At 39.4% G+C, this 22,439-nt stretch overlaps 1 protein-coding gene across 5 annotated transcripts in view; it reads right to left on the reverse strand.

The window, feature by feature from the left end:
* Window positions 1-10,901: 10,901 nt before the first annotated feature.
* The window catches only part of LOC105509639 (chromosome unknown open reading frame, human C11orf30), a 105,879-nt gene continuing 94,341 nt past the window's right edge, over window positions 10,902-22,439 (reverse strand). For all 5 annotated transcript variants that reach the window (XM_011938962.1, XM_011938960.1, XM_011938963.1 and 2 more), the window contains 4 exons: window positions 21,416-21,567; window positions 18,967-19,530; window positions 17,493-17,993; window positions 10,902-13,848 (listed from right to left, as the gene is read on the reverse strand). In XM_011938962.1, coding sequence (XP_011794352.1) covers window positions 13,654-13,848; window positions 17,493-17,993; window positions 18,967-19,530; window positions 21,416-21,567 — 1,412 coding nt within the window. In that variant the 3' untranslated portion in view covers window positions 10,902-13,653. The remainder of the gene's footprint in view (window positions 13,849-17,492; window positions 17,994-18,966; window positions 19,531-21,415; window positions 21,568-22,439) is intronic.

Below are 22,439 nucleotides of genomic sequence, written 5' to 3' on the forward strand. Positions count from 1 at the left end.
CCCATTTGCAATTCTGAAAACTCTAAGGCTCTTAATAATGATGCTAAATCTACTCTACCTGTGCTCTATCGATGGAATAACAAAGTCTGGATGACAGCACATCTGTTTACAGCATGGCTCACTGAATGTTTTAAGCCACTATTGAGACCTACTGCTGAGAAAAAAAAGATTCCTTTCAAAATATTACCGTTCATCGACAACGCACCTAGTCACCCAAGAGCTCTGATGACTATGTACAAGATTGTTTTCGTGCCTGCTAACACAACATCCATTCTACAGTCCATAAAGCAAGGAGTAATTTCAACTTTCCAGTCTTATTATTTAAGAAATACATTTTGTAAGGGTATATTAGCTACCACAGATAGTGAATCCTCTGATGGATCTGGGCAAAGTCAGTTAAAAACCTTCCTGAAAGGATCACTATTCTAGATGCCATTTAGAACATTCATGATCCACGGGAGGAGGTCAAAATTCAACATTAACACAAGTTTGGAAGGAGTGGGTTCCAATCCTCATGGATGACTTTGAGGAGTTCAAGACTTCAGTGGAAGAAGTCCACTTCAGTAAGTGAAGTCTAGAGATTTCATCTCTAGAAATTTGATCTGAGTCTTTAATATCTTCCATGTCTCCACTTAACTTTTGAACACATATAATGTATCTATAACAAATGTGTTAGTGTTCTTGTCTGCTAGTTTTTACATCTGTGTCAATCCGGGTCCAGTTTTGATTGATTTGCAAGCCTGTAAATTTTTTATTTGATGATAGTAATTGTGAATATTACCTTGCTGAGTGTTGGACATTTTTCTATTCCTATATTCTTGAACTTTGTTCTGAGATGCAGTTAAGTTACTTGGAAACAGTTTGATCATTTTGGTATTTCTTTTAAGATTTGTTAGGAAGGACTAGAGCAGCAGTTACTCTAGGGCTTACTATTACCCACTACTGAGGCAAACCCTCCTGAGTACTGTACTCAATGTCTTGTGAAGCATGAGGTTTTCCAGACTGACCGGTGGGAACAGGCACTATTCCGGCCCTGTGTGAGTGCTAGCTATGATTTCCTCTAGTTCTGGTGGTGCTTCCCTTAGCTTTGGATATTTCTTCACAAGCATGTATGGATCACTGTAAATCTCAGGAGTTCTCTCTCTGTGAAGCTCTCTCCTTTACTACTTTGCCCTGGACATTCTAACTACCTTGGTCTCTCTGGACTCTTAGTCCAGTTTTCTCAATTCACGGAGCCCACCAGGCTCTACCTGGGTTCTTTTCCCTATGCTATGGCCTAGAAACTCCCTCTTGTGCTAGGACAATCATAGACTTCTTCACCCTGTTTCTTTCCCATCTTCTGGCTGCTGTTGCTTGAGGCCCAGTGTCTTGACAACCACGGTATCATATAGTGTTGTTGTTGTTGTTGTTGTTGTTGTTATTGCTATGGCTGTTTCAGGCACATGAGAAAATCCAGTCACTATTGCTCCATATTGGCTAGAATCAGAAGACCATGGCCTGAGGGGTCATCTCGGGGCCTGTTTTTAGGTTGACATATTCTAGGAGAGAGGGAGACAGAGGAGGAGAAAAGTGAGACAAGAGGAAGCGAGAGGGAGAAGGAAAGATGATGCCACAGAGAAGGGAAATAATATCAAGAGGGAAACCTTGAGAAGGCTGTAAGGATGCGATCCAGGCCCCTCATGGAGGGTCTGACCTCACCAGGAACTGGAATACTTCTCCACTGTGATGAGAGGAAAATCAGGTATATGGGTTTAGATGTAAGTCAGTAGAAAGAGTGGTTGGGAGAAGTGCCTTAATTTGGGTTCCTCCAGCAGACCCCAAGACAAGGAGTTGAGTGCAAGTCATTCCTTTAGGAAGGGATCCCAGGAACTACTATTATGGGAGTGGGGAAGTGAGACATTATCAAGCAAGTCACCACAGTAACTGAGGCTTGATGTGGGGGAAAATGCCACAGAGTTATCCTTACTTAGAAGAGCTTGATTATTTTACATCAGTTTCCATTAGCCCTTGGTTGACTGAGGGGCATTAATTTCCCAGCACTTCAATGCCTTGTACAGGGCAAAGTAGCCCCAGTGGCCAGAGAAAGCAGATGCTGGCAGATCAAGCCCAACCAGCCTGCCGCCAAATGAGAAGGGGTGACAGTGGGGCAGAAACAGCATCTCAGCACGTGCTGCAGGGACCGCTGCTGCTGGTGACACAGTATTTCACCCATACAGTATGATGCCAGGGCTTCATTGGTACTGGGAGATGGAGCAGAGAGGAAATGTCAGTCTCTGCAAAAGGGTATCCCAAGTGAGACTACATGGGCCCCATGTGCTACAGCTGTTGCTAATCAGCCTTTCCTTTTAACACAGGCAAGCACATCTGTGCACACATACAATTCTTTTCCCTTCGGCACTGAGAGTCCACAAGGCTATATACGGCACAGAGCACAGATAGGAGGGGAGGCAGCAGAAAGGGGTGAGAAGCGCACTAGACACGGAGCCATGAGCTCTGCCTCCATCTCCTGGGAACCATGTGATGTCAGGAATTGGTGTCTCAGTTGGTAAAAGGGTGCTAACTTACCTCCTAGGACAATTGGGAGAATGAAGAGAAATAGGTGACCATTTTATAAACTTTAGAAGAATTATTATCACCAGAGTCCACCTGGTATGTGTAAGAAGCTCCAGAGAAAGACAAGCTTCCCAGCAAAACCCACTCAAGATCACAAGAAAACCTCTGGGAGGTCAACTTGATACAGAAAGATTTGATATGGAAAAGGTGGTCTGTGGTCTGGCTGCACCAGCATCGCCCAGGATCTTGTTAAAAATGCAGAACTCAGATCCCAGTCCACAGAGGAATCTGAGTCTACTGGATTGGAACCTGTATTTTAACAAGATCCCCAGGGGACTCTGGTGCACTTGAAGCCTGGGACTCACTGGCCCTGTGCTTGGGGTCTGGGCCTGCCTCTTTCCCTGACTTATCCTTCTGATTTCTGGGGCAGCTCAGCTCCTTCCACCATATAGTTAGGGCTGTGGTCCAGATCCGCTCCAGAGAGAGGCCAGCAAAGCTCTGTATTCTCATTGCTGAGCTGAAAAATTATTATAACTATGCTCATCATCATGATTCTGAAGAAACAAGAGATGGTAGAATCATACTGAGGAAAGCATGATAGTACATTTCTGAAATTTACCTTCAAAAATAGTTAAAATTAACAACAACAATAACAACAACAATAATGTCCTGTTGCTTAATTTATTTGAACTGCAGCAATCCGGAAAAGTCGTCAGTGCACAATGACTCATTCCCTGAGGGTTCTGAATAAGATTCTAAAATCACCACCCATGGTTTTCCTGCACTTTGAAGTGACAGAACAAATGACAGCCAAGATGGGCACTGTCTCCTGAGTCCAGAATGGATGACACACACGCGCCTCACAACAATAACATCCTCATCTAAAAACAGCCTGAAAGGAGGTTATTTCTGGGCTTTACTTGTTAGCAAGCATTTGTGCACCTGCGGCCAGAGACCTAAGACTGAGATAGTTTGGGTTTTTTTTTTGTATAGTCAATCAACAAACTTGTTGCCTTTTCCACGCCAGGCCCTGTTCTAAGGACATGAGATGAATTCAACCCTCAGAGGAAAACCCTCACGGAGCAAAAATTGGGATAACAAATGAGAAAAGCCATAAATGAGAGAGAGGTGAGGAGGCTAAGGGAGAAAGACTCTGGAGAAGTGTACCAAGAGGTGAGCACGGAGATGATGGGTGAGAGGGGGATTTGGTAAAAAGTCAGAGGGAAGGGAACTGCATGAAGAGGGAACAGCCAGCACAAGGTCCGAAGGTGGAAGCAGCTTGCAGGGTTCTTCTGGCAGAACAACAATCTAATGCTATGGAAGAAAACTTCAAGACAAGTAGCCTTTTGGATTACATAACAACCTATGGGAAACTCCACAACCCCTGACAATGCTTTGTTGGCATCTGGGAATGTAACAGCCTCTAGGTGACTGCTCTGAGCTCACCACCCCCCAGTCATCCCCCAACCCAAGCTCAGTGTCCCTCTCCAACGTTGATGCTTTGCCTGTCTCATTCTTCCCTACCTTTTCCCACGTGATTACCCATCTTCCAGCCTCAGCTCTGGAATTGCCTTTTTCTTGATGCTTCCACCTCACTGAAAAAACTGACCCTTCCTCTTCTCAGCATGAATGGGCTGCCATGGACCGGGAGTAACAAGCAGAGAGAGTAAGTTGAAAGGAAAGGGGTTGATCTTGGTTTGGGACAACTTAAGGTTGACATACTTTCAGAAAATCCAGTCAGGGATGTCCCAAGGAAGTAAGTTTTGGCTCAAAGAAGACAGCAATTTGCAGATGTGTATTTGAGAGTCATCAGAAAATTGAAGCAAATGTATACCTACCTGCTTCTTCCTCTTCTAATAGATGAACCCAGCACCTCTACTAGATTCTGTCCCCTCCCATTATTCAAGGACAGTGCACCAGCAATTCTCTCCGCTCCTGCATCACAAACTTTCTCCTCTCCATTGGGTCAATACCATCAGGAATCCCAGTTTCTTACGTTAAACAAACAATTCTTGATCCCACTTGCCTTTCCAGCAACTGCTCCATTTCTCTGCTCCTCTGTACAGTGACTCATGAAATTATTTGTACTCTTGGTCTCCAATTCTCTCCTCCCATTCTCCTCCAACTCTACCAAAACTGCTTTTCCCAAGATTGCCAATGACTTCCACATGGCAAGCTCCATGAGTCCTCATGTTATTCGACTAGCAGCAGAAACACTTTCTTTACATATTTCCGAGACACCACAATCTCCAACTTTACCTTCCATCCTCTGGTTACTCCTGCTCAGTCTTTTCTGGTTCTGCCTCATCTTCCTGACCCTCATGTCCTTATCACCCCAAGGCTCAGTCCTGAGACCTCTTTTCTGTCTACTTGACTTCTCTTCTTGATATCCAGTAGCATCTTGAATTTAATATATCTATTAAAAGATATATTTAGAGTAGAATATCTAAAACTGAGACCTTGATATTCTACTCTCCAAATTAGATCTTCCCACAGTCTTTCTCATCTAAGTTAATAGCCATTCTCTTCTTCCAAGGTGCTCAGAACAAAAACCTTGGCATTAATAGTAATGTCAGCAAAATGGCAGGGTAGGCAGCTTCACAGAAATATCAAAAAACAAGCAGAAACTGTTAGAACCAACTTTGTCAGAACTCCAGAAAACAGCCAAAGGTTTACAGCAACAACTGAACACTGAATCAAGAAGAGGGCAACTCCTGACTGTAGGGTGATTACCAGGGACTGGGGCAGGCAGGAATGAGGAGTTATTGTTTAAAGAAGTTTGGGTTGATTAAAAGTTCCAGAGATGGATAGTGGTGATGGTTGCACCACAACATGAATGCGCTTCATGTCACTGAACTGTACACTTATTGATAAAAATAACTAAAATGGCAAATTTTATGTTATATATATTTTACCACAATAAAAAAATATGATACAGGCAAGCTGTGTGGCATTACTACTCCTTGCCCTAGTCCCGACTTGGCAGCAGTCTTAAAGACGGCAGCCCACATTCTATCGTGGATCCTGGTCCCTCTTTCTAGAAGGGGCAGAGGAGACATCATTCTCAAATTACTGTGTATGTCTGCTCTAATCTGTCTCAGGGCTATTCGAAGGACTGATGCAAGACACAGTCTGCTCTGCTTAATGCAGAATGTACCCAGGCCAGAAAAGTAGCAGACAGTACTCTATAAACATTACAAGACTCACAAAAAAAAAAAAAAAGTGCAGATGCCTGAAGCAGAAGATTAGATTTTGGCTGCAACATATAATAGACTGCCAAAAGCCTAGAAGAAAAAGCCAAGGAGAGTGTTTCTTTGGGACATTAGGGGACTCCAAAGCACCCTTGTATATGGAGGAATTTAGAAAGCTTCGTCAAAGACCGCAAACTTTCACTACAGGTTGGTCCGTAGGTTCAGTGGAAGTCTGCGTAAGTGTTGAAGGAGAGCCAGAGAACAGAAGCAACCTGCAAAGACTGAGAGAGGTGTTTTTGTTTAGGTCCTGTCATTCAAAGAAATCTGTCAAAACACTAGTTAGACACAAGCTAAGAAAGAGCAACTTCAGTGACCAGTGACCACACATGAAAAGGAATACAATCTATGAAAAAATAAGTAGAAAAAGTCACTAGACAAATGGACTACTACAGCCTTCAACCAAATAATCAACCAACGAAACAAACTAAAAGCCCAGAAAAACCTGGAGGAGAGTTAAAAGATACTTATTTACATGATTTAAAAGATGAATGAATAAAAAATTATAAATCTGTTATTGGTTACATATGCATAAAGATATAATTCGTGACAACATAAAAGGGGGACAAAGATAAACTGGAGCAGAATTTTTTGTATGCTATTGAAGTTAAGCTGGTTTCAATTCAACTAGTTTGCTATAAATTCATGATGTTCAATATAACCCCCATAGTAACTACAAAGAAAATAGCTAAATATCTTAAAAATAGCCACAAAAGAAATGAGAACAGAATCAAAACATTTCATTACAAAAAAACAAACACAAAATTGACCAACACAGAGGTTAGGAGAAAAATTTTTTAAAGAAAGAAATAAAAATAGATTAATTTTAAATATCAACACAAAAGACAGTAATGAAGGAAACGCAGGATTTTAAAAGGTAAAAGACGTATGAAAATCAAATATCAAATCGTAGAAGTCTTTCTTTATCCAATAGTATATTAAATGTAAATGTATTAAAGCCTCCAATCCAAAATAAGAGATGGCAGAATGGATTAAAAAACCATGATCCAATATGCTGCCCACAAAAGACATTAATAAAAACAAAGAAAAGGGGCCAGGCGCGGTGGTTCATGTCTGTAATCCCAGCACTTTGGGAGGCCGAGGCGGGAAGATCATGAGGTCAGGAGTTTGAGACTCAGCCTGGCCAACATAGTGAAACCCCATCTCTACTAAAAATACAAAAAAAATTAGCCGGGTGTGGTGGTGGGCACCTGTAATCCCAGCTACTTGGGAGACTGTGGCAGGAGAATCACTTGAACCTGGGAGGCAGGGGTTTCTATGAGCCAAGATTGCACCACTGCACTCTAGCCTGGGTGACAGTGCGAGACTCCGTCTCAAAAAAATAAATAAATAATTAAAAATAAAACAAAGAAAAAATCCACATTGTTTCAACTGATGCAAAAAAAAAAAAAAAAAGGCATTTGACAAAATTCAACTCCCTTTTATGAAGACACTCAGAAAACTAGAAATGCTTCCAGTTTTCACCTTCTGTCCTGCTACTCCCTTCCTCCCCATTCACTCTAATCCTGCCTCATTCTTCCATCTTTGAACATGCGAGGCACATTCCTTGGGGCCTTTGCACTTGTTCTGTCACCTGAAACACCTTCTGCAGACATCAGCTCGGCTAGCTCTCTCACTTCCATTTTGTTGTTGTTGTTGTTGCCTTCTCAGTAAGGCCTTCCTTGTCTAACTTATCTAAATTTTCACACGCATCTTGGAATTTCATGTTCTTCTTCCCTACTGTTTTATTATCACCAAGATACTATGCATTTTAAACTTATATTCATCACCTGCTTAGAATGTAAGCTACATAGGGCAGGTACATTTTTAGCATTTTGTTCACTGCTGTATCCCTAGTGGCTAGAACACTGCCTGAGACACATGCACTCAATAAATATTCAATGACTTAATTAACCCATACATAGGTGGAAGTTGAAGCTATAGCATAGATGAAAGTCCCAGGAAGACTGTGCTTAGTGAGAAGGGATGTGGGTTAAGTACAAACCCTGGTGAATACCACCATGCAAGAAAATAGCAGTTGATCCTGTGGGGGACTAAATAGGAACAGTATTGGGTTGAATGAGAGAGTGAATCTTATCAAGATTATTTATGATTTCACTAAACCCTTTTCTAACTTGAACATTAAGCCTGAGATTTAATTCAACAGCATAAGAGAAAAAGAACTAAGAAAGCTCAGTGTCTATGATTTTAGGATGAAAAAAACTTTCTTAGAATGACTCCCTAAAATAATGCATCTTGAGGACTGACAGGCACATTGTGTGGGACTACAAAGGAACCCACATACTGAGTGATGGTGGACACTTGGAATTCCCATCAGGTATCATATAAGGTACTTGGTAACTTCAAAAAATAAAATGTGATTTCTTACACCAAAAGAGGATCATTATGCACTGCAAATAATTCATAGCAGGTAACCAATGGTAAGTGCAAAGTAAGCATGTGTTTCTCTCCAAATGCTAGAAGAACCCAGCAGTGGGGTGGGTTGAGTTCTCATTGAAGAGATCTGGGCAGTCTAAATGAAGGAGGTGGAATTCAAGCTGGACTTTGACAAATGGGTGAGACTTTCAAATGCAGAGCATAGTGTGTATGTGGTGGGTGGGGGAGGTAGGCAGTAGGTCAGGGTAGTAAAATGGGAATATGAATCTAGAAAATGATGCTTTAAGAGCCTTAAATGCTAGATTCATACCATTGTATTAGGGAACCATTGAAGATGTTTGAGAAAAAGACATAAGGAGATAAGATTGTTATCAAAAAAGAAATGTCAAATACATTTTTCTGATCTAATCAAGCAAGACTCCAAATATTTTGTAAGTGTATTAATTCATTTTGCCAGCTCCAGTGAATTAAACTTGATGACTTCCCATTGTTCAAGAACAAAGACAAACACACCTCTATCACAACCTGCAAGATTCATATAGTTTGGTTATCACCATCTGCTCCCACCATGCTGCCCTTGCTGCTCATGCTGCAACCACCCTGGCCTACTTGAAATTTCCCTCCCACCATGCCTCTTGCACTACAGGACTTCTGCATCTGCTGTCCTATCTGTCTTCACAACTTATCTCCCTCCTCTTTGTCTAGTTATATCCTAATTCCTCTGGTTTCTTCTGATCACAGCTCGAGCATTCCTTCCTGAGAGAAACTCTCCCTAATCTCTCCATTGATATGCTATCACAACACTATGCATTTCTCCATCACAGCTCTTAACATTTAATACATATAGTTTTAATTCTTGATTAACATGTCTCCTTCACTAGACTGGATGTTCCATGACAATAGAGGCTTTTCCCACCTAGCTGACAACTGTATCCCCAATGTCTGCACACAGAAAGAGCTCATTAACTACCTGTTGCAAGACAGAGAAAGAAAAGTCAGGACACCAGACAGAACCACTTGGAGAGAAGATTGCTTATCAGTTTTAAGTAATCAGATAATGTAGTACTATTTCATTCTGTCCTCTGCTGTTTTATGCCTTTTAGAGCTGATCCAAGCTCACAGGGCTTGTCTGGTTTAAAAAAAAAAAAAAAAAAAAAAGCAGGTGTATGTTTTCAGTTACAGTGCGTATGTGATGTGTGAGCATGGAAGAGGGAAGAAGGCAGAGCAAGCCTTTTCACAATTACAAATCTGATCCTGTGTTTCAATTCTTCTTTTTCAATATATAGGTCAAGTCTTGCTTACTTAACGCTTACGAACCTGCAAGCAGAGGCAGCAGATTTTTTTTTCAATATCCTTTCTGGGAAAGGTCTTGCTTATACAGTGCTTTTTTTTCACTCCACTTCCTCATATATGGGATTTATGACACATAATTAAACTAAAAAAAAAAAAGGCCTGAATCGAGCACCTCTGTGTAAAGGCACCCAAGGCTGATTAGTAGACACGTTAATAGTCCAACACCGAGTTCCTCCATCCTTTCAATGGCCAATCCTGCTTGGTAGCAAAAACACTTCCTTCTAGAGAAGGTAGTAATTCGTGACTCAGCATGATGTCATTAGCATTTAATCTGAGTTTTAGTACATCATTTAACTTCTTTGAACCCTCAGTTTTCTATTTATAAAGTAGGAGTAGTGTAATTACTGGACTCAAAAATACTGAGCACCTGACTCTCACTGGCATTTTTACATGTACTGTTTCATCTTTTCTTCATAATAATCCCATGGGGTTAGAAATACTCACTTTTATTATGGATAAACTGACTCGGAGAAGAAATGTGACTTGATAAAATTCACATGATCAATACACAGAAGAGCCTAAGGGTCAAATCCAGACTACCTGACTACTATTTCCTTTGTACTAAGTCTCCTACCTTAGCAGGCTATTGTGAGAACCTCACAAAGAAATGTAATTAAAAGCAAGTTTTCAATTATGAAGCTATACTGTTTTAATACTGCTAAGTAATTTGTTACATCAGAGAGGAAGAACTAGAACCCAACCCAGGATTTTAAGGGTGATAAACATTACTTTTCTCCTAAGACTAGTAGTATTTCCTGTACTTCAAAAATTCTCAATTTAAAATGAGAAAAGAGAAAATAATTGGAAAGTGGGCAAGGAAGCTGAATAGGTATTTCTCCAAAGATATATGAACGGCCAGCATGCACATGAAGATGCTCATGATTAGCCATCAGAGGAATGGAAATTAGGACCACAATGGGCTACCACTTTACAGTTCATACATGAGGATGACTATAATAAAAAGACAAACAGCAGCAAGTGTTGGCAAGGATGTGGAGAAACTGAAACTCTCATAGACTGCTGATATGCAGTCCCTGTGGAAAAGAGTCTGGCGCCTGCACAGAAGGTTAAACAGTCACTGTATGACCCAGCAATTTCACTTCTAGGTATATACCCATAAGAACTGAAAATACGTAAAACTTGTACACTAATGTTCATAGCAGCATTATTCATAATAGCCCAAAAGTGTAAACAATGCAAATATCCATCAACTGAAAAATGGTTAAATAAAATGTGATATATGTCACACAATGGAATGGCCAGAAAAAGAAATGTAGTACTGACACATTCTACAACACGGATGAACCTTGAAAATACGCTAAGTGAAAGAAGTCACAAAAGACCACATAGTATATAATCTCATTTATAGGAAATGTCCACATTTCTTACGGCACATCCATAAGAGGCAGAAAGTAGATGAGTGGTCACCCAGGGCTGGAGTGATGGTGGTGGTGGTTTCAGTTCAGGATTTCTTTTGTGATTAATGAAAATGTTCTCAAACTGATTGCAGTAATCGGTTGCCCAACTCTGTGAATATACTAAAACCATTAAACAGTATACTTTAAATGGGTGAGTTTATGGCATGTGGATATCTCAATGAAGCCCCCTTTTGTTTTTAATCCTCTAAGTTCACCATAAACTGCATCTGCAATACCAGGCACTTATTAAAGTTTACTTTAAACCAAATAGATTTTTCTTATCACTGCCTAATAGCGGTTAGGATTCTAAAAATTCTGTAGCATTTGCATTGTAATTTGTTAACATTCTTCAAAGAGATGACTTTAAATTACTTTTAAATTATGTACTTAAACATGGAATACTAATAGATATAATGCTAAGACTTTCAGTAAAGGGATGTCTGAAAATCCATATATGGCATCATCATGTATCCACTTACTAAAAAAACCTAAGTATTATTCTTATTTTCTCCTATCTTCATTCCTCATATCCATTTCATCAGCAGGAAACCCTGTTTATAAACTTCATAAGGATAGGATTTCCTGTTTGTTCACTATGGTATCCCCAGTGCACAGAATGCTACCTGTCATACAGAAGATGCTCAATTAATATTTGTTGAATAAATAAATGAATGCATGCTCTATTTCGAATTAGCAGCTTTAAAAGAAAAATTTCAAATCTCACTTGATAATTTCTTAGTATTTGTATTTTTTTTTTTTAAATGTAGAGGATGTTAGTTTTATTTGCCATTCCAATTGCAGAAACATATGAAGGCTAAATTCTCAAGGGACACAGGTATGCTATGCTGCCAAATATGTAGAACATAACTTTATTCAAGTTTGCTCGTTACTTGATCCATGAATATTTAAAAGATACTTTATTTTATAAAAACTTACATCTGTAAGTAATGGATTGACCGTAACAGAGGGCTTAACCTGGAATACATGGATAGGCTTAGAGGCCCATGAGCCCCTAAAATTGTATGCAAAGTCTAACATGTATTTAACATGTTGCATGTGTATCTTTTTGGTGAGAGTTCATAGTTTACCAAAGAAGTCTATGACCCAAGAAAGGTTAAAAAATTACTTAACTAGAAACAGTCACAAAGGTTTTTAAACATGAATTTGTACAATAAAATAATATCCAACAGCTCCATCTATGGGTAAATCATTATCACCTAGCAGAACTAGTGACAACCACCAGAGATCAGTGCATCTTATGAATGCTTGTGTTTAAATCTTGAGTGTCACTCTAGTGGGAATTTATTAACTATAATATCACAGCTTTTTTTCCCCCCAGATGTAGATGCAAAAATTAGGAGACTGTTGATGAATTCTACTTACAGTACTTCAGCACCAAAAAAACTGGGCAGTTATGCTGATAAATGTATGTACAATTCAACATTTGTCAGTCTTAAAATGCTTATTTATAGTGAAATCTATATAAAACCGTTAAAAACTTTTCTATTTACATTTTAAAAAATGAAAAGTATACTTTCCTTTGCCACAACTTGTCAAAACTCTTACCCTCCCACCCCCTTACCCCTTTCACTCTACTTGTGACAGACAGTGATCACAAGACCAAAACATATTGCTTCAACAAACTGTGTCCTAAAAAGGTAGAATGCTTAAAAACATTACATTTAGAACTGTAAATGAACTTTTTACACATTTCAAAGGGGCTTAAACAAAAGTATGTAAAAGTTATTTTCAAAGTCTCAGTCCAATGTGAATGTGCAATTTCAACGTTAAGAAAGCATCATATGAATGAAGAATTTGTTTTCTTAACATGACCGAACATTTCCTTTAGGTCTGAAAATGTTTCTTTTCCTCTGCTTCACAATGAAACATTTCTTAGTACGTTTTCTTAAAGGAAGAGGGAAAGTGGAGAGAGACGACAGTGGAAAGCGTAGGCAATCCTGGTTTACAAGAAATTTGTCAGAAGGAGTACGGCCTGCTTTGAAATGTTTACACTTAAATAAATAGAAGGCAAGTGTGCTGCTTAGAGCACAAAGGAACAATACAATAAATTAGCACACAACTGATAAGAATGCACAAGCCACCCAAAAAGTACTTCCCACTGGTTAGGGATCTGATTTCTACCATCCAAGAAGGATTCTTTAATGCCAGTATTATTCTAGGTGTTTATAAACTAATTATGAACTGAGCAATGTAAAAATTTAACCAATTCAACACTTCCAGAGATTTGCAAAAACATACAAGTTTTTTACAAACTTTTCCTGACACATCATTTCAAAATACAACTATTCACATACTCCTTTCAGATGGTATTTTGCTCAGTAGAAACCAGTTGAGAAACATTCACAGGAAGTCTCTTTCCACTGCAAGACAAAACTTTTTCACCGGCCATGATCCAACAGAGAAAGAAGACCAGGTCTTAAGTCACTGTAAATGTGCAGCTTTTTTTTTAATTTTTCATTTTTTTTTAAAAAAGTACATTCCTCTGTGAGTTTTATCTTGTTTTAAAATGCTGCTCCTGCAGCAATATCACGTTGAAACACTGCTGCTTTAGGGTCCACAGCCTAAGTACAGGCAAAGTGCTCTTTTTAGTCATCAAAACACAAGGGTTTCCCTGGACACTTGGTAACCAAGCAGGTTTTAAAGTGCACTATTGTGTCCAAACACTAGGACCGTTCAGCAGAGCTCTGAGAAGGGCTGGGTTCAGTTCCATCCTCCGTGCTACTGTCTATGTCCTGCTCCATTGCTGTCTCCTCATCATCCAGTTGTTGACTGGTGAAGTTGTTTAGCTCAAGAAGCCCACTGGGCTCCACCACCACATTGGAGCTGGAGTGACAAGGAATAGCATACTGAGGAATGGCCTGGAAGAGAAGACACAGGAGAATCTTCATGGTAAGAAAAGGTAACAGAATAACTTCCTCAACAACACCAAGAAAAAAAAAAAAAAGAAAAGAAAACTGACATTTATTGGACAACTGGACAACTACCACATGCCAGGCACTGTGCAAGGTGCTTTCACACATCATATTCTACTTAATCCCTGTGACAACACTAAAATGACATTATTATTCCCATTTACAAATGAGGAAACTGAGAGGGTAGGTGACTTAACCAAAGTCACACAGTTGGTTAATGCCAAGATTCAAATCCAAATCTTGTACAACTGAAAGCAATCTTTGCACTCCTTTATGGTGCCTCTTCTAACAAGGAGGCTGAAATCTATTGCCTAATTCAACAGGAGAACACTGAATGAAACTTTCATTTGATTATTAAGCAAACGTAAATGTAGCCTAATTTTTCCCTTTATTATCTGCAAGATGAGTACCAGCAGAAGAACACTTGCTGTAGGCCTCTGTGTAAGTAGATATCATAGGTATACTGCCTTGTCAGATTCTTTTTCCTCCATATTAGACATCCTTTAAAAAGGTTTATCAGTTCATGTCATACTCTTGTTTAAAACTCTAAAATCGTTTCCTATTGTACTCGCTATACAACCAAACACCTTACCATGGCTACCAGTTTCATGTCAAACTCACTTGTACCTTAGTGCTTTTGTACTAGTCCTTCCCCTCTTCCTGGAATATTCTTCCTCTAAATCATGGTATGGCTGGCTCTGTCCTCCCAATCATGGCATGGTTGGCTCTGCAACTTGATTCAAATGCTTGGAAAAGCTTTCCTTCTATGACCACCAACCCAAAAGTAGTGGGTTCATCCCACCCCCATATCTATTACATTCTGTTACATTTTTGTTCATTGCATTTATCTTGTGTTAAATTGTTTCTTACTCTTAAAATGTAAGCTCCAGGAGAACGTGGACAGAGCACAGATCTTGACTATCTTATTCATTGCTAGATGCCCAGAGCTTTGAACAAGGCCTGGCACACAGCAGAGGCTCAATAAACATTTGATGAATAAATATACATTTTTAACATTAAAAACCCCAGAGCAAAGTTGAATATCAGCACTTTGCAAATATACCTGACCAAAATAACCCTTTATTGGGGAAAGATATAAATTACACTATCAAGAAAATAATGCAAGATGCCTACGCATTGATTCTGGAGTCACAAAGTTCTGTTTGTTTCTTTCTGCTCCTTTCTTCCACATACCTGATAATTGTGTAAGACTGTTAGACAAGGTCAAGAGGACTGGATTTTAGTTCAGCTCTGTCTCTGGCTTGCTGTGGGCCTCTGAGTAAGTCACTCTACTTCTTTGAGCCCTACATTAATCTTGTGTAAAATAAGATAGCTGGAGGATACGCTGTGAAGATCCTTGCAGTTCTAATGGTCTATGAATTCCACATACATAGACTTCTTTATAATAGAAGATACATCTTGTTTACTTCCCTATTCTCAGCACTTAGCACTGTGCCTGGAACACAGTAGTTAAATATACATGTGGAATAAACAAATAAATGAATGAACCAACCAATGAGTAAAATACACACTGTCCACAAAGAGTAATACTTTTCATTCAAAGTATTTAATATCAAACACATTGAATTTTTATAGAGCATTCTTCTAGAATCAAAGCACTTTACAGGACTCAGCAAATCAATACTTCAGATCAAAGCTAAACATAACTAATAAGACCTGAAAATGCTCTAACAATATATTAATGACGAGTATAATAATAGGAGCTATTTTTATTGAGCATTGCTCTACACAGACACTTGACCAGGTGCTTTATATATATTTTCTCACTTAATCCTAAAACAACCCTGTGAAGTAGATGTTAATGTTTCCACTTCATAGGTAAAGAAACAGAGAGATACAGGTCAGTTCAGTTGCCCAAACCCACAGTACTGTTACATAATAGGTACAGGTAGAAATCACATCTAGGGATCTCTGACTCCAAAAGTTTGGTTGTTAATCACTCTGCTGTCCTTACCTCTGACATAGCACACCTAGCACATGGGACATGCTAAAAGCTGGCTGTGAATTCTGTAAAGAACCTATCCATTAACTATCATCCTTGATACATGAAGCAAATTACATTTTCACTCCTGTTTATAAAGTGCAGAAAAATAATTCCCAAATAAGCTGTTCAAAATGATTTTTAATTTAGTGAGTATAGGAATCTAAGCCCCCAGTAGGCATGATAATTTTGGTAAAAACAGTAATAGTTACCATCTGTTAGACAACCACCATGAGCCACGTACTGTGCTAGGTGCTTGATTTTGTGTAATCCTTGTATCAATCCTGTAAAGTAGCATTACTGATTCCCATTTTACTGATGAGAAATCCAAGGCAAAATGACGTTAAGTGGCCTTGCCCAAAATCATACAATGAATGGCAAAGCCAGAAAACCATTCCTTTTCCACCACACCTTACTTCTTCAGGGGAAAATACAAAAAATCACAAATCCTTTTGTTAGGAAATATTTACTTCATTTACATTTCTTTTTACAAAGGGAAACACAAATTATTGTAATAATTCAATGGCCATTTCTGCTTGCCTTTAAGCACTTCCTCTATACTTAATTCTATCTTAACTGGTTTAACATTGGTCAATTTGCATTCTCCCATAGCTTGGGATCATGGCAAAGAGAAAGTTTACCATAATGAATTGATGGTAAATCCTAGTCTACTCACATTTCAATAAATCCAAATTCTCAATTAGCTAAAATGTGCTATTCTGATACCTTCCAAGCTCTACATCTGTTTAGCAAAGAATGACAAACGTCAAGAAAACAACCTGATACCTTGCGAGGAGAGAGGGAGATAAAACACAATTTCTAAGGGGTAGCCTGGACTCAGTGATTCTTTAGTCTTGATCTATTATGCATGACAAGAGATGATTTTTAGAATCAAGGAAATGTGAGATACCATCTATTATCAATGAATAATTCTATTGTGTTAATTAGCCTGTATTTACCAAGACATGAGAGTAACCAAACAAGATTTTTTAATAACAATGATTGAATTAAACAGTAAAGTTCATGGTTAGTCCCAAATTAAATATAAACATTATTTAGAAATATCCCCTTAGAACATGTCTCTCCAGACACTGCAGTTGAGGTTTGATTGTCCTGAGTCATAAATTTGGATCAAGAACAAGAACTGTTTTTCCAAGAAAAGGGTCCCCCAAATTAACCTGAAATAGAAGTGCAATCCAGTTACATTCCAGAATTTTTTGGGCAAAATTGAGGAATACAAAATTTGAACCCAGGAACTTCCTATCTTCTGGGTTGACTTAATGAGTGAACACATTGGCACGTATAGCTTGTATCTTACAAAATCAAACTGACACATGGGCCCTTTATTGCCTTTACAGTGTGCTGGGTGACAATGTCCATCAATTTTCTGATTCTATTCCAGAAAATAAATAAATTTGTATTTTTGTAATAGGTGTTAAACCAAATTTGTCAAACACCATCTCAAAGATAATATCTATGTCTTCTTGCTGTCTTGGCTTAACTCTTCCTGTGACAAGTCAAAAGTATATCAAACAAACCCACAACCCCCAAGATGCCCAAGATTTCTCATTTTCCTTCCAATTCTTACCTGGATGATAATTTCTGCTGGACTCTCTTCAGCTTTCTTTTGGCCTACATTCTGAATACGCATGAACTGGCCTGTTGCAGGCACTGCTGGTGCATCAATTTTCCTTGTCGTTAGGGAAGAGCCAACAGTGGATGGACTTGAACAGGACTCTCTACATTTCTGTTGCTGGGGAGTGGAATTCGCCATCCCTGCCACCACCATGTGGGTGGAGGGTAATGATCCTGCTTCACCAGAGAGCATGCTAGTGGCAAGAGCCTTCTTTGGGGGATCCACTATCATATGTTCTACATTTGTATCAATCTGAGCTTCCATCAAAGACATTTTCAAAATGTCAGACACTGCTGTCTTCTCAGAGGCCTGAATGGGAGATATGCTTGTAACTGGTGATGTCAGCTTAGGCACAGAACTGCCACCAGTTATCTTTGTAACTGTGGGAGGCTGGCGCCCCTCAAAAGTTATCTTTGTAACAGAGGATCCTTGGGTTATAATTGGCTGCTCCACCTGAAAATAAATTGGGGTTGTGTGTGTTACAGCTACATCTCTTTGAGAAAATCTAATCAAACACCCCAGACAATACGGCAAAAGAAACATTTGTGCGCTATACTAGGAAGACAGTTTTGAAGCTTGCTGTTTTAAAAAAAGAGGGCTGGATAGGAAGAATCTGGTTACTTTTATAAAACCTAGAGAAAGAGGAGGGGTTGAAAGAACCTTTGTTCAGCCAGCCAAGGTTTATAGCAGTAAAGAAAAAAATAGTCTCAGCAGCCTAGTTTTCCTTTGGGATTTACAGCCCTAAACAGTACACCTTCAACCTGGCTCAAATTATTTCATATAATCTTCTGCTTTTTAAAATAAAAAGATTTTTCCAATCTTTTGCTTCAAAATACATGTATACAAACATATCCTATATACATATATTTATAATATATACATACATATACATCACTCCAGCACCACTGGTTTTGCTAATATAATTTTGCTTTCAATCATCCACCAATAATTCCTCTGTAATCTAGAAGATAAATCTAAAAAATAAATTTAACTAGATGGCTATGATATAAGCTACAAAGAAAGATGTTCAAGGAAGTTCCTTTAAAGACTGCAGTTTACTTAGCATTATTACCACAGAAATCAGAGTTTACAGGCATGGAAATAAATATTTTATACCAAAAAATAAAAATAATTTAGGGATATCGCTTCTATGCACTGTTGGTCAATGCTGAAGTGATTTCAATAAAAATTGCCTGGAAAATCAAGTTCTGAGTGCTATGCTTTTTTTTCTTCCTACATATTAAAGCGTGCATTTCTTCCCTAATGTCAACCTTCTGATGGGGCAAAGTAATACCAGCGTAATGAGGTTTTTGGGTTTCCTCTTGCCAGGAGAAAGCACTGATATCATGATAGGGTCGTGATGTTCTCATTTTTTTTTTCCGTGAACAGAGAAGTTTAACTTTGCATGCTATCAATATTCCGTTACCTGGCTTGCCGTCTGTTTCTCTGACGAAGCTGGGAGCGACATTTGGCTCTGGGGGGTTTGGGGTTGCACGTAGATTTTTGGTTGGTTCGGAGCCTGCTGCAGTTTAGGGAGCTGCTGCGTGGTTTTCACTGCAAGCACCTGTACTACAGTTTGCGGGGGCTGTGCCATTAAGGTAGGAAGCTGCCTGTCTTTGGCCACCATGGGATGCTGTGTGTGCTGTACATCTGGCTTGGGCTGTGCTTGTTCTTGCTGGAGAGGGGTGAGTTTTTGATGCCTGATGGAAAGCTGGGGCATTTGCGGGAGTTTGTGCTGGAGCTGGTCTGCCTGCAGGTGGATGGTCTGCTTCTGTTTAGTCTGGAAGCACTGCAGAGTTTTCACTTGCAGCTGAGTCTGTTCCAGCGGGGGCTGGCTAAGTTTCTGCTGTTTAGCTGACTGTGACTGAGTCAGGGCAGATCGGTAAAACAGACCTGTCTGAGGGTCTAAAGTGTCCATCTCTTCAACCTCGCCCTCCTCAGTTCCAAATTCCTCGCTGTGTTTGGTAAAAGCAGTGTGACTGCTTAATGCCTAAGTAAAAAAGGCACAAAGTAAGAATGAAATAAGAAAAAACATCTACATTGCTACATTTTCCTCTTAACTGAAAAAGACTTATGAGATTCACTCAAAAATTTTCAGAAGAACCTAAAAAGGCCAAGAAACCTCAAGGAGCTTTCGACTGAAACTTGCAATTTCAACTCTCAGACATAGTACTTCGAAAACTGGTCTACTTACCACTATCAGAAAAGTCTTAGAGAGTCCAGAACTTACAGATTAGAAGAATAAGATGGCCCTGCAAGCACAGCCTAACACGGAAAAAGAAGAGAAAGGCTCCCTGGCTCAGGAAACAGCTGGTGGCCTATTCATGATGTTAACCTGTCTAAAAGTGGCAACCAAGCTGTGAGGTCCCAAGAAAAGCCAAGGTTCAGAGAAGCCCACCGTGGCCGTGTGTAGGTCCAGTGCTGTCTGGAAGGTCAGGGAGATTGTATGAGACCCATGCCTGTCCCAGTCCCCACAGAGAGCCCCCTGCATGGGTGGAGACCCTTCTTCAGGCTTCACCAAGGTCTGTATGAAGCACCTCTCGACTAGCATTCCTTGCCCCTTTCCTCAGACCCCCAGAGCCCTGGCTCCCAGGAGGGAAGGAGACTGAGGAGGGGACAAGAGCATTCCTGTCAGTAGAAAGGCAGAGTGCCCAGTGTCAGTGCTAAGTGTTGTGAGGAGGCATCATCTTGAGTGACATGGTTAGGGCCAGCCTGTCAGACCTCTCTAGGTGTCTGGAGAAAGGTCAATGTCAGGAGTTGCCAGGTGAGGGCCGGACTCCAGGCTGAGACCTGCCGCCCAACAATACCTCCAGCCAGTTGGCTTCCCTCAGTGACAAAGCAAGATCCACCCTATCCCCATCCTCCCTACTGCCTTATCATATGCTACACTTAAATCCTAAATTACAAAATTTTGAGATTCAGTTGTGACTCTCCCCTATATCATAATGACTTTGCACACACAGGCTTTCAATTCAACATTCTTTGTTGCCTTTCTTTCAAGTAGTTTGCCTACAGTTAGATTCATCATCATGTGAGTGATGGTGACTTATGTGACTACTAATGATAAGTCATGCTTTAATCTGATATCCATAATATAACTATTTAACAGAGGCAGTTCATTTTGGGTTTAAATCCTGGCTCTGCCACCTGGAGCAAGTTCCTTACTTTCTTACTGAAGAGAGCATAAGTTTCCTCACTTGTAAAAGAGGGATAATCCACCCGCCTTGCGAGATCATAGTAAGAATCAAACAAGTTAATATACTTAAAGCTCAAAGCACAGTATCTGACACAAATTCAACCTATCAACATATTTTTCCTTTTCCCCATTACCCTTAATACCAGATGTCCTGTTTTACATTAGATTTATATTCTCAACTTTCTGTTGCATCTCTTCCTCTGTAATTGACCGTGTATAGTTAAAAAAAAAAATCAAGTATTTATTTTCCTATTTATTCATAATGTTACTATAAGGATTCATTATAAAAGCAAAAACAAAACAAAACAAAAACACAAACTCAGCAGCAAACAGCTAAACAAGCCAAATGTTATTTCATTTGAAAATCTTATTTACTTCGATGATACATTCTTCCACAGTAAAATACACAAAAACAGTGACCAATTCTGATGTCATTAGATTCATCTAGATATTCTCGCCTTTTTGAAATGGTAAGAATTCACGGATTTAAGAATACTGTTTCAGAATTATTTTCTGATGTTAAGACTCTTAATTAATTTCTTTTACTCATTTCTTAGAAAAGAATTACGCAAACACTCTACATTTCAATTATTTCTCCTCCTAAAATACAAGATGACACTGAATCTTATTTCAAGCATGGGGAGTTACAGAAGATAGAAAGAAAAAGAAGAGATACAACCTGCTGCATAATATGGGTGATTGCTCCAGGGGAAGATGCTGGGATGGACTTCACCACCACCGAAGTCTGTGTTGCGGTCTGTGACTGAGCCACATGCTGGAGCAGGGTCCGCTGGGGCTGGGAAGGCTGTTGGGGCTGGGAGCGATGGCTGACTGAAAATAGAGGAGGTGATGATATTTCTCCAGAAATCACCACAGCATCTGTAACCAGTAGTCATTTTAAACAAATGTCTGTGAGCTTGTATCACAGAAACAAAGTGTAGCATTGTGAACTAGGAGGCAGAAGACCACAGTCTGCCCATCTATGAGCTGTGTGACTCTAAGAAAGTCTCTTATCTTCTCTGAGACTGTTTCCTCATCTGCAAAATGGGAATAACAGAGCTATTATAAGGATGAGATGAGAAATGTATATGGAAGCACTGTGAAAACTCTTATCACAAAGGAGGAACAAACCCCTTAAAGTTGCATCCTCCTGTGAGCTGTACTCACTTTCTCCAATGACTTTCATCCCATTAAGGTAACAAAGCAGTAATCAGTTTCTGTAATCCCAAAATAATATCTTTAAGTAAGGCAATTCAAGTTCTTTAACCTCTTGGTCTCAGTTCTACATGCAATAAAAACATTAGTAGCACTCACTCCTTTGTATTAAGTGATTCTGTCTCACAACCTTACAGTTCCTAAAAATCTAAAGGTCTGGGTGATACTGCAGAAAATAAACTGAATCAAGAATCACACTTGGATCCTGTTCTATTCTACTACCAAAGAGCCAAGTGAATTTGAAGAGGTCACTCATCCTCTATTAGCCTCAAAAACTTAAGAGATTTTGTTTTGTCTGATTGATTTTCTTTTAATGGGATAATAAAAGCTTGCTGTTTCTATCTAGAAGAGGACCAAATGAAGTAACACATTGAAAAATTGTCCTTAAACTATAAAGTACTAAACAAATATAAAGAGTTAACAAAAGAATAGAAAAATCTGTTCTATCATCTCAAATTTAGCTCACCTGGCACAAATGGATAAGCATG

The sequence above is a fragment of the Colobus angolensis genome, unplaced genomic scaffold (assembly GCF_000951035.1).
Source record: "Colobus angolensis palliatus isolate OR3802 unplaced genomic scaffold, Cang.pa_1.0 Scaffold179, whole genome shotgun sequence".
NCBI lineage: Eukaryota > Metazoa > Chordata > Mammalia > Primates > Cercopithecidae > Colobus > Colobus angolensis.